Source organism: Felis catus, chromosome B2 (genome assembly GCF_018350175.1).
Source record: "Felis catus isolate Fca126 chromosome B2, F.catus_Fca126_mat1.0, whole genome shotgun sequence".
Taxonomy (NCBI): domain Eukaryota; kingdom Metazoa; phylum Chordata; class Mammalia; order Carnivora; family Felidae; genus Felis; species Felis catus.
The window spans coordinates 96,151,123-96,164,096 of NC_058372.1; the positions used below are offsets into that span (position 1 = coordinate 96,151,123).

Below are 12,974 nucleotides of genomic sequence, written 5' to 3' on the forward strand. Positions count from 1 at the left end.
CTTTCACACAGTGATATACTCCCTACCCCCAGAAGTGCCCATGGCTGCAGTGTTTGACAGAACCTAATTGTTCTTTAGGAAGGAAACAAATAAACTGTGAATAATTTATATATGAATGGTATGAAGAAGCCCAAAAGTATGTATAAACATGGGATGAATCTTGAAAATAAAATGAAGTGAAAAAAAGTATCACATTGTATCTATTAATTTTTTTTTAATTTTTTTTCAACGTTTATTTATTTTTAGGACAGAGAGAGACAGAGCATGAACGGGGGAGGGGCAGAGAGAGAGGGAGACACAGAATGGGAAACAGGCTCCAGGCTCTGAGCCATCAGCCCAGAGCCTGACGTGGGGCTCGAACTCAGGGACCTCGAGATCGTGACCTGGCTGAAGTCGGGCGCTTAACCGACTGCGCCACCCAGGCGCCCCTGTATCTATTAATTTTTAAAATAAAATGTCATATACCTCATGTATGTGAGATAAGAACTTGTGACTTGTGTGTATTGTTTGCATGTAGACAGGAATGGCCTGGAAGAGTGAGAAAGGTTGATGATTCAGGAAAGAGCAGAGCCTAAAGAATGAGCTCCTCGAGAAGGTGCAGAGTGAAGGGGTGGGGCTTTGTAATGGATTGTTCCCTTTCTTTGTTTTTAGAAAGTTTTTTTTTTAAGTTTTATGTATTTATTTGAGGGTAGGGGAGAAGAAGAGAGAGTGGGAGAGAGAGCACTGTCAGCGCAGAGCCCAACCCAACCCGGGGCTCCATCTCACCATGAGATCACAACCTGAGCCAAACTCAAGAGTTGGACACTTGACTGACTGAGCCACCCAGGCGCCCCACGTAATGGATTGTTCTTAAAATATATTTGGTGATTAACCTTGAGGTTTGGGATATGCAAGGTGAGGCAGTGGAAAGGTGACTTTCCGCTCCAGCTCATTTGTCTCAACTTAAATAAATAAGCAGTAAATAAATTGGAAGAGAAGTTATAAGAAAATCCAGCCCATAATAACAATGTTTAGAGTGAGGCTGCTCCTCCTGCATTGAAAAAATAACTTTAAAAAATAACTTTAAATTCATCTACGGGCTCCAACCAAAGGCGCCATCTGATTTACTCATCTCTTTATGTAAGATTAAGTATTGGAGGGGCCCCTGGGTGGCGCAGTCGGTTAAGCGCCCGACTTCAGCCAGGTCACGATCTCGCGGTCCGTGAGTTCGAGCCCCGCGTCGGGCTCTGGGCTGATGGCTCAGAGCCTGGAGCCTGTTTCCGATTCTGTGTCTCCCTCTCTCTCTGCCCCTCCCCCGTTCATGCTCTGTCTCTCTCTGTCCCAAAAATAAATAAACGTTGAAAAAAAATTAAAAAAAAAAAAAAGTATTGGAGCTAAATTAAAATTCTTCTTTGTGATTTGAAGTAGTGTATCACTGTTGACTGATGGGAACCTAATCCACCCCATGGCCTAACCTCGTGAAAACTACCATCCCTGTAAAGCACTACAGCGGGAGCTCCTGCCCAGGGGGGGAAAGAATAGGATGTTTCTTTTCTTCTTTTTTCTTTTCTCTTCTTTTCTTTTCTTTTTTTTCTTTGTTTAAGTAGGCTCCACACCCAAAGCTGGGCTTGAACTCACCACCTTGAGATCTCAAGAGTCACATGCCCTACCAATTGAGCCAGCCAGGTGCCCCAAGAATTGGGTGTTTCTGTGAAAAAAATTACAAATCACAAATATGTGTACCTCCCAACCCCCACATACTACTTACTTGTTAATCTCACGGCAGTTTTTTTTATATTAATTAGCATTTTAAGTTAAATACTAACTTGATTCATCTAATGAAATGTTTCTTTTTTAAAGGCCAGTGGCCAAGTTGATTCTATGTAACCCATTATCACTGTATTCTTTTATCTCCTCCTATAATCATGCATAATCATACAGTAATTTTGTCAGTTTATAATAATACTGATTAACCCCTATTACTGGCAGATTTAACAATTTATCTGTAATCTTCTACAAATGACTTAAACTAGAAAATGCAACTATATATCACCCAAAATGTCAACATTATAAACTGAATTGATAGATGTATGAAGTTGTATCATTTCAACATTTGACACAATTGTAACTGCTTTTTCTTATTGCTCAAATGCAACCAAATAGCCACTGTGAATCAGTGAGGAAGCAGTAGAATTTATAATGTAAGAAACCTAGAGCTGGTGAGGAAGGGAAAGAGAAGGGAGGATGATCCGAAAACAAGGGGGAAAAACTTACTATTTTTAATTTAACAGAGCATGTATCCCCATAACATTAATGTGTCCACATATAAAACAGGCTGTCCCTTGGAAGTTCTTTAGTTTCTGGTTCATCTTTTTACATCGCAAAAGAGCTGTTTCTACAAGGCCCACGGCTAAGCAGTATTTTCAGACTTTTTTTTTTTTTTCCATCTAATCACCTACTGCATGACAGGTAAGCCTGACAGTTATGACCAGTTACCTTTTAATCACTTTAGTCTTGAAAAGATGTTCCGAACTTACCTTATCAGTAAATTCTGGCGGGTACTTACATTTTTCTGGAGACAACGTTATAGCTCTCAAAGATGTTCAAAGGGGTTTGTGACCGCAGAAAATCCAAAGACACTACATTAAGATAAGCTCTCTTTTCGGGCCACGTGAAAATAAACACGCGGCGCTGCCTCCTCGGCTTCACTCTGCCCGGCCTGTTCTCCGCGCAGTCCGCCGAAGAGCGACCTCCAGCAGGGGTCGCTGCGCCGCCGCCGCCGCTCCCGTTCGCCCCGCCCGGCCCGCTCTCGCCGCGGCGGCGCTGACGGAAGGGGCGGGGCAAGGCAGGGCGGGGCCTGGAGGCCCAGTCCGCAAGGCCGCGGGGAGGGATCGACGGGGGGAGGAGCTGCCTTGACTTGCAGGTAACTGCGCCCCTGTCGGGCGTGCTGTGGCCCCGCCTGGCGCCCACTCTGTTGCTTCCTGGTGCGCACTCGTGAAGTAGGGGCGCGGCGAACGCCTCTGCCCAGCCTGCGCTCCTGCCAGGACTCCGCGTGAGTCTGCCGCGTCCTGCCTGCCCCGGCCCGGCCAGCCTCAGGACGCCCCGTGGACCCGGGGGTTGCGGGGTCGTGGGCACTCGGCGCGCCGAGGCACGCCGCCTTTGGGCCCGGCCGCTACTGCTGGCTTCAAACGCAGACCCGGAGCTCGAGGACGTAGGTGTCCAGTTTCCTTTGACCTTGAGGACCCGGGAAGGTGCGCAGCCCGCGGGGGTGGGGAGTATGCGGGGGAACCCGACCCCGTTTCGGTGTTCAGTCTGAGGTCTCCAGGAGAAGGGAGGATTTGCAGTTGCAGTAGACCGCAAAGCAGTCAGGACAGGTTCTTAATGGAGTAGTGAACAGGCTCAGAACGTGGAGCGATTCCCAGTGTCCCGCAGGTCAAGGGTAACGTTGCCTCTCTCCCAGACGTTGATTTCTTACTGCCTTCGTCTAATTCACGTATCTTATATCTCTCCTGCCTGAAGATCTCACCACAAACCTCCGGGATACCTGCCGTTTTCATCCTCGCAACTCACGTCCACGTGATTAGCAAAATAATAATCTTTTGAAATGTACTTCTATCGGGTCACTTCCCTGCTTAAGATCTTTCTATGGTTCACATGCTCTCTGGGTCAATTCCAAACTTCTATGGGCAGGGTCTTTCGAAATCTAGCCTTTTGCACTTCAATCGAGCCCCAACTTTGTGGGATCTTTTCTGGGTTCATTCTGATGCTCCAGTTCTCCTGATCTACTTTCGTTCCACGGTGGCTAATTAAGCACACCCACCATGTTCCAGGCACTCTTCTGAGGCCCTTAGGATTCAGCAGAGGCAAACAAATTCAGGTGAAGATTTCTACCCTGGTAGAGTTTATATTCTATTAGGGGAAACAGTCCAAAAAAAGGAAAAAAGAGAAAGAAACACACAGTAAATTATGTATGGTATAATAGGTGATAAGTGCTATAGAGGAGAAAAGTAGAGCAGAGTAAGGGATGATTGGGAGGGCAAAAAGCTTATTAAATAGAATTGGAATGAGTAGACAGCATTGAGGTGACATCTGAGTTAAGAGTTGAAGAGAGGTGCCTGGGTGGCTCAATCAGTTAAGCATCCTATTTCAGCTCAGGTCATGAACTCACCGTCCATGTGTTCGAGCCCCACATCAGGCTCTGTGCCAGAGCTTGGAGCCTACTTCGGATTCTTGTCTGCCTCTCTCTGCCCCTCCCGCACTCATGTTCTGTCTGTCTTCCTTTCTCAAAAATGAATAAACATTAAAAAAAAAGTTTAAGAAAATAAGTTATCTATGCAGGTGTGTGGGGTAAGAGTTCTGGGTGCAGCTGGGACAGAGACCTTAACCAGAAGTGTCCCTGTTGTATGTGAGAAGCATCAGGAAGGTCCATGTGGCTGGAGCTGAGAGAGCAAAGGTAAGAGTGGCAAGAGATGAGGTCAGAGAGGGAACGGAGGAACGAGATCACATGGAGCCTGTTAGCTACAGTAGGGACCTTCCTCTTCTCCGTGCTTTTGTAGGAGTGATAAAGTATAAATTATTTTTGGAAGAATGACTGGTCTGTGGAAAATAGACTCTACTGGAGCCTTTGTAGCATCCCTGGTGATGAAGCAGTGGAAGTGGTGAGAGGTGATGGGATACAGACCGTGTTTTGAAGATACAGCCAACATAATAACCTCTTGGTATATTGGATATGGGTATGAGGGAGAATCAAGAATTACCAGAAGCTTTTGTTCTCAGCACCTACAAGGGTGGAGTTATCATTTACTGACATGGGGAAGGCTACAGGTGAAACAGATTTGGGGTTGGAGACGTGTCAGGAGTTTGTTTTGGGACCAGTATAGCTTGAGATACCTGTTACACGCCCAAAGTAACAGGGATGTCAAATAAGCGTTTGGCTATTGTGTCAATATCCCAAGACCACCCCTAGGTTCACTAATTCACTAGGAAGATTCAATAGGACTTGGCTCTGGGTCAGGGCTAGGGTTTATCACAGCAGAAAGATACAAAGCACAGTAGCAAAGGGAGAAGATGCACGGGACAAAATCTGGAGGAAACCAGGTGCAGTCCTTTAAGAGTCCTCTCCCAGTGGACTCAATAGGACAGGCTTAAATCCCCAGCAACAAACTGTGACATGTGAAATACTATCTATCAGGGAAGCTCGTTAGGGACTTTGCCCAGGGTGTTTATTGGCTTTTGTTATATAGGCACTCTCTGCCTAGCATGTACCAAAATTCAAGACTCCCAGAAGGAAAGCAGGTGTTCATCATAAGAAATTGTACAAACAGGGGCGCCTGGGTGGCTTGGTCGGTTAAGTGTCCAACTTTGGCTCAGGTCACGATCTCACGGTCCGTGAGTTCGAGCCCCGCGTCGGACTCTGTGCTGACAGCTCGGAGCCTGGAGCCTGTTTCAGATTCTGTGTCTCCCTCTCTCTCTGCCCCTCCCCTCTTCATGCTCTGTCTCTCTCTGTCTCAAAAATAAACGTTAAAAAAAAAAAATTGTACAAACAGTTTACAGTGGTGAGCTACTCCTGCCAGTTCTGAGAGTGGTGAGAGTCCTGAAATCCCAAGTTTCCAGATGCCAGCCAGGGGCCCACCTTGTAAGCAGGCCTTTCTAAGGATAGTGGTCTCAGGCCTGCTATATTAAATCTTTTCTGCACAGATATACATGTCTGGAGTTTTGGAGAAAGATCTGGAATGGGGATGTAGACTGGGGAGTAGTTGGCATATAGGCGGTATTTAAAACCATGGAAATGTTTGGTGTCTTGATACGCATTTGTCAAAACTGATGAATCACGTAGAAGAGATGCAGGCCAAAGATTGAGCCCAGGGGCCCACCAACGTTAAGATGTCTGGGAGAAGGGAGGACAGCAGGGAGGGTACACCAGGAGGAGTACCAAGAGCAAGGTGTCCCGGAAGCTAAGCGAAGAAGAAGGGAGTGATCACTGGTTTCAGATGTGCTGAGAGGTCAGACAAGAGGAGGACTCATAAATGACCTTTTGGATTTAGAAAATGAGAGGCGTTGAGGAGAGCATAGACAACCGTTTTGAGTTTTGTTATAAAGATGAACAAAAGTTGTAGCTGGGAGTTAGTGGCATTAAGAGAAGGTTGGTTGGCTTTTTAGCGAGAGAAGTAACAGCATGCTGATGAGAATGGTCCATTAGCGAAAAATTGTGGTTGTAACTTGTTCCCCCCAAGTTCTGTTTCAGGCCACCTTTGCAGTTAGAACTCTTCACAGGCGTCCCTGCTCCAGGCATTAGCCTGTATAGGGTCCTGGCTCCTTTGGACCTTAGCTTTCACTTAAGTTCTCTGACAGCCAATTTGCCCACATTCCCCTTGAATAGCAGTTCCTTGAGAGCAAGGGTTGTGTTTTATCCCCTATCCCCAAGCCTAGCCTAGCTGGCTACCTAGCATATACAGGCAAATGAGTGAGTGTGGGGTGGATGTGATAATGGGCAGGATGCTCCTTTCATTTCTAGAAAATGAGTCTGCAAGTATTCACTGGTGTTTGTGTGTGCCAAGCTAATGGGGATGGGAGTGAGGAATGAGACACAATTCTTGCCCTGTCACTACCCATAGAGCTTAGAAGATAATAACAGTACAAAGACACATAGCATTGGTGCAACATGAATTTGGAAAAGGGAAGGGGAGGGTGGAGAGAGAGAGTGGCTCTTGTGTGGAGCCTGGAAGAGGGGGAAAGCCATGTAAAAGGACATTTTTTTTTCCCATTAGTAGAATCCTTTCTCCGAGTGAAATACAAGGAACCTCAGTATTTTCCAGCACTGCTGCTCTGGTCGAACAGGGGTTGGGGCCTGGTTAGCACTCTGCTCCATTACTCCTCCTGTGACCAGTGATCAGCTCTGTGATACAACTTGGGTTCTCAGGCTCTACCCCGTGGCCCTGGGTGTCCATTGCTACAAATGGTCATCATCTCCAGCAAAAATTAGGTTAATGTGTTTTCTCAATTTTATGTTCATAATTTGTTTAATCTTTTTTTTTTAATGTTTTTTAAATGTTTATTTTTGAGAGAGAGCAGGGAAGGGGCAGAGAGAGAGGGAGACACAGAATCCGAAGCAGGCTCCAGGCTCTGGGGCTGTCAGCACAGAGCCTGACATGGGACTCAAACTCACGAACCACGAGATCATGACCTGAGCCTAAGTCGGATGCTTAAACCATTGAGCCACCCAAGGGCCCCCATAGTTTTTTTTTTTTTTTTTAAGTAGGCTCCATGCTTAGCGTGAAGCCTAACACAGGGCTTAAATTTAGAATCCTGAGATTTTTTTTTTTTAATAATCTTAAGGTCCTTTATTTATTTTTTTTTTAATTTTTTTTTTAACGTTTATTTGTTTTTGAGACAGAGAGAGACAGAGCATGAACCGGAGAGGGGCAGAGAGAGAGGGAGACACAGAATCGGAAGCAGGCTCCAGGCTCTGAGCCATCAGCCCAGAGCCCGACGTGGGGCTCGAACTCACACACTGTGAGATCGTGACCCGAGCTGAAGTCAGAGGCTTAACCAACTGAGCCACCCAGGCGCCCCTAGAATTGAGATTAAGAGCTGAGCTGGGATCAAGAATCAGATGCTTAACTGACTGAGCCACCTAGGCGCCCCTTCTGTTCATAAATTTTATCTAAACTTCCAGCATTTACTGACATTTGCATGCTAGAGAATAAGCAGATCACAAAGAGGGAGTAATAGCTAATAAACACGAAGGTAATACTTGGCTTGACATTTTGGTTATGTTTATTGTATTTACATGTGAGTACAATCTTAAAATTGTTGTTTTGTGCTAGTAAAAGTTTCCTAGTGTAGGTAAATGCGATCCATATGTGATATATACAAAGAGCAATATCCTATCCAAGCATTCCTCACAAGACACAACAGTGTGATATAAAGGTGGGGCTTCAGCAGGGAAATGTGGGAGTCCAGGGACTGACAGACAGGACTTCCCTCGCCATGGATGTCTCCTCTTAGGATTATTTCTTCTTCTTCTTCTTCTTCTTCTTCTTCTTCTTCTTCCTCCTCTTCCTCTTCCTCTTCCTCCTCTTCCTCTTCCTCCTCTTCCTCCTCTTCCTCCTCTTCCTCCTCTTCCTCTTCCTCTTCCTCTTCCTCTTCTTCCTCCTCCTCCTCCTCCTCCTCCTCCTCCTCCTCCTTCTCCTTCTCCTTCTTCTCCTTCTTTTTAAGATTCTATTTTTAAGTAATCTGTACACCAAACATGGGGCTCGAACTCAACCATGAGATCAAGTCACACTCACCACCACCCAAGTCAGCCAGGTACCCCTTAGGATTTCTCCTAAGTCGGGGTGACAGTTCCTGCCACTCCTCTGCTCCTGAAACTATTCATTCTCTCTAGTATTGCAGCTGGTGAAAGTTGGTTTTTGTTCAAGAGAAAACGAGACAATAAATGTCATGGCGTAGCAGAAAGAACAGTGGACTTAGAGTCAGAAGACAGGCAGTTCAGCATGGACCCTTGACTTAGCCAGGGAGCCTGGGTTTGAATCCACTAAGTATTTGTCTGACCCTGTAACTGAGATGGGCTTGTTGGAAGGAATAAATGAATGAATAGAGGAGCGCCTGACCCATAGTAAACAGTGAGTGTCAAGACTTGTCATTGGAATCCTGACTAGATTGTTTACTAGCTGTATGACTTAGTGGATTGTTAAATTGTCCCGAGTCTCGTTTGTACTCATATGTAAAATGAGGACTCTGCACAAAGTTATCCCTGAGAGGGTGCCCTTTCCATTTCTGCAAACCCTATGGCTCTGGGAGTATTGTTAATTGAGGGGAACGGACAGGTGGGTTCTCAGCTTCCAGGCATACATATGGCCTTTGGCATTATACCTAATAGCGAAAAACACTTTGCTAAAGTCACTTAGATCAGTGTTTTCAATTTTTTTTAACGTTTACTTATTTATTTCAAGAGAAGCATGAGCAGGTGAGGGGCAGAGAGAGGAGGAGAGAGAATCCCAGACAAGCTCCTCACTATCAACTTGGAGCCTGACAAGGGGCTCAAATTCACAAACTATGAGATCATGACCTGATGCTTAATTGAGCCACCCAGACACCCCAAACTTTTTTTTAAGTTTGTATTGGGGCACCTGGGTGGCTCAGTCAGTTGGGCATTCGACTTTGGCTCCGGTCATGATCTCATGGCTCGTGAGTTTGAGCCCCACGTCAGGCTCTGTGCTGACAGCTCAGAGCCTGGATCCTGCTTTGGGTTCTGTGTCTCCCTCTCTCTTTGCCCCTCCCTCCCTCCCTCTCTCACACACGCGCTCTCTTTCTCAAAAATAAACATTAAAAAACAATTAAAGTTTTTATTTTTTTATTTTGAGAGAGAGGGAGAGAGCCGGGGCGGGGCAGAGAGAGAATCCCAAGCAGGCTCCTTACTGCCAGCACGGAGCCCAATGCAGGGCTCAAACCCACAAACCTTGAGATCATGACCTGAGCTGAAATGAAGAGTCAGACACTTAACCGACTGAGCCACCCAGGTGCCCCTGACTTTTTATTATTATTATTATTATTATCTACAGTAAATACATTTTACATGATGACCCAGTGTGTGTGTGTATATATTCTTATATATGTATGTGTAATTGTAATGGAAGTTTCATAAAGCAGTATTTACTATGTGATGCGCTGTAATATTTTCTGTACTCTTCAGTGTTCTTAAAAAGTAAAAATTAATAATGGCTCATGGCCCACAGTTTGAAAAATACCTAAAGATAGGCAAATTATCATCCTTAATGCCAATCTTCATCTTCTGTATTACAAGAGCATCTTATTAACTGATCTGGCCTAGGCCCAACAGTTAGTGGTGATTTCAGCCAGGGCTGTTTGGCCCATAACTTGGACATCACCTGGATAAATTCTAACAAGTCTACAACTTAGGCCCAACATAGAATTTCTGAGGCTGATAGAGAGCTCTGGCTACTTAAGGTTAACCTTCCTGTGTGTTTTTGGTGGGTGGGAAGGTATGAAAGGCTCTGCATATGAGAGAATTACTTTTCTTAACATTTTACACTGTAAGGAATATATGTTAAAATGTTAACAGTGATTGTCATAGAGTGGATTCGGGTGGTTTGAATTTTCTTTATATTTTTTTCAAATTTTCTGCCATGAAAATATGTTTCATATATAATCATTGAAATCTTTCTCTTAAATTATGGTATAAGAGTAGCAATTACTACCTTAAAAAATATCTTTACTTGGAAAAATAAAAAGTCCACCATTAGGTAACTTAAAATTTTTTTAAGATTTTATTTTTAGGGGCGCCTGGGTGGCTCAGTCGGTTAAACGTCCGACTTCGGCTCAGGTCATGATCTCATGGTCCGTGAGTTTGAGCCCCACGTCGGGCTCTGTGCTGACAGCTCAGAGCCTGGAGCCTGCTTCCGATTCTGTGTCTCCCTCTCTCTCTGCCCCTCCCCCGTTCATGCTCTGTCTCTCTCTGTCTCAAAAATAAATAAACACTAAAAAAAAAAAAAAATTTTTTTTTAAACATTTTATTTTTAAGTAATCTCTATACCCAACGTGGGGCTCAAACACACAACTGGAGATCAAGAGTCAAATGCTCCACTGACTGAGCTAGCCAGGCACCCCTTAATTTTTTATTGTAGCAATCCATGAAATACAAAGTTTAGGAACTAATGAAATATACTATTTTCTTTCTTTATCCCTGCTTCTAGAAAACTTAAGGCTTTTTCTATGCATCGTTATTATTGATTCTCTACTAAATTAGATAAAATGTGTATAAAAATGATTTTTCTCAATGTTTCTCTTTAAGGTGCTTCAAATAGTTTCCAGTCAGTATTTTAGAGTACTCTGGATTTTTATAGCATTTAAAAATTATTTCAGGGGCACCTGGGAGTGGCTCGGTCAGCTAAGTTTCCGACTCTTGATTTCTGGTCAGGTCATGATCTCACGGTTCATGAGTTCGAGCCCCGCATCGGGCTCTGAGTTGATAATGCTGAGGCTGGTTGGGATTCTCTCTCTCTCTCTCTCTCTCTCTCTCTCTCTCTCTCTCTCTCCCTCCCTCCCTCCCTCCCTCCCTCCCTTCCTCCCTCCCTCCCTCTCTGCCCCTCCCCTTTACATGTGCAGATGTGCTCTCTTAAAAAAAAAAAAAGCTTAAAAAAATTATTTCAAATTCTAGTTGTGTTGAAAAACAACCCTTAATTTATGCCTGCTTTACTTCTCAGTTAAGACTCAGATTGGGGTCCCAAGAACAGTGAGATACAGACTTGAGCTTGTGTTGTCTGCCTCATTCATGCCAACAAAAATAAGGCCCAAAATGTTAACAAATACAACTTGGAAGTAGCTAGCTATGTGGTTTTGAGTGGGTTTACAGGTAATTGCTGTTGTCAGTTTTGTGATGAATGGAAAGTAGGAAGGAAAAATCCTTCAAACCATCATCAAAGAAATCTGTCTGAAAGTATAGCGTTGGCACCATGGAAAGTCATTCTCAGACTTAAGGTATGGGAATATTGACCATATGGCAACCCTTCTCAAATTACTAAGTCATGGTCTCTAAAACCATCTTGATGTACTTGGGAAGGTTTGTTACCATCATAATGAGATGGTTTCTGCTGTCTTGGGGTAATACAGGAATTGACTACTCTCTGGCATGTCAGCACCTCGGTGCCTCAGGAAACAATTACCTACTTCGTGGGTCTCTAGGCCCCTTCCTTCTCTGCTAGCTAATGCCTCCGTTAAACGGTAGGAGGAAGATGTAAAAGGAGGTAAAATGCAGATCTGTCCAATTTGCTCATTCCTACCTCTGATTTGGTAGGGTTGGAGGTTGAAACAAAGCTGAGATTCACTCTGGGTTTTGTGAAGTCATGACCTGGTGTCTTTCCTTAGCAAAGTCATTATTGTAGAGATGTAACGTATGCCAATAAATACTTTTTCTCTCCGTGAGACCTTTTCTTTTTCTTAATATTAACTTGGTGGATACAAGTTTTTTAATGTTTTATTTTTATTTTAGAGAGAGAGACAGAGTGTGAGCAGGGGAGGGACAGAGAGAGAGGGAGACACAGAACTCGAAATAGGCTCCAGGCTCTGTGCTGTCAGCTCAGAGCCTGATGTGGGACTCGAGCTCATGAACTTCCTGAGCCAGAGTCGGAAGCTTAACTGACTGAGCCACCCAGGCACCGTGAGATCTTTTCTTTTTTTAATATCATTAAGAACTATCGTTAATATTTTTCAGTAGCAATAAGTATCCAAGTTAATTTGGGGGATGGAGAAGAGAAGCAGTGTTTTCACGCACAGTATCCAGTTCCACCCTCACGAGCACCCTGTGAGGTAAGCACAGCTAGAAGACTCACCACGGTGCAGTGCGTGGCCCTCAGTACGTGCAGACCAATATGGTCTTTTGTAGGGGAGCCTAAGTATAGTGCTGGGTATTAAGTGTTCATGGTATGTATGGTTTGTGTTGTAAGAATGCCAGGACGCTGCACTCGTGAAATAAAACTGCATTATCGTCTGTTTCAGGTTCTGTGCGCCATGGCTATGACTAGTGTCAGATTGCCTGCCAGCGTTTTGAGAAAGCCAGATGCCTGGATTGGACTCTGGGGAGCACTACAAGGGACACCTTCGTACAAACTCTGTGCTTCCTGGAATCGATACTTATATTTTTCTAGTACCAAGTTAAACACATCAAATTGTAAAACATTTTTCCATAACGTTTTCTCACGGAGACTCCCCAGGCTTTTCATATCCCCAGAATATATTTTCCCATTTTCCATAAGACTCAAAAGTAATATAGGCTCTAAAAAATCCACTGAAAAGACTCTGCAGAAAGCCGCAGCTGAAGAGGACTCTGATGAGGAGAGCCACGGCGAGATGAGCGAGCGGGAGGAGGAGCTGGAGGACGACCCTAGTGTGGTCAGAGACTATAAAGACCTGGAGAAAGTAGTGCAGTCTTTTCGGTACGATGTTATCCTAAAGACAGGCCTAGATGTTGGAAGAAA

The 12,974-nt window shown here is 44.5% G+C and overlaps 2 protein-coding genes across 9 annotated transcripts in view; one reads left to right on the forward strand and one right to left on the reverse strand.

Annotated features, from left to right (window-relative positions):
• The window catches only part of LOC109499818 (translation initiation factor IF-2-like), a 24,127-nt gene extending 20,591 nt beyond the window's left edge, over nt 1-3,536 (reverse strand). The window contains exons 1-2 of the mRNA XM_045058658.1: nt 3,455-3,536; nt 2,546-3,356 (exon numbers count right to left, since the gene is read on the reverse strand). Of these exons, the coding sequence (XP_044914593.1) occupies nt 2,546-3,356; nt 3,455-3,536 (893 nt within the window). The remainder of the gene's footprint in view (nt 1-2,545; nt 3,357-3,454) is intronic.
• The window catches only part of MTRES1 (mitochondrial transcription rescue factor 1), a 27,153-nt gene continuing 17,003 nt past the window's right edge, over nt 2,825-12,974 (forward strand). For 4 of the 8 annotated variants that reach the window (XM_023254212.2, XM_023254215.2, XM_023254214.2 and 1 more), the window contains exons 1-2: nt 3,060-3,190; nt 12,496-12,974. In XM_023254212.2, the coding sequence (XP_023109980.1) occupies nt 12,508-12,974 (467 nt within the window). In that variant the 5' untranslated portion in view covers nt 3,060-3,190; nt 12,496-12,507. Of the gene's footprint in view, nt 2,903-3,059; nt 3,231-12,211; nt 12,307-12,495 lie in introns of those variants that run through there. The other 4 variants (XM_023254217.2, XM_045057897.1, XM_023254213.2 and 1 more) reach the window with 3 other exon arrangements.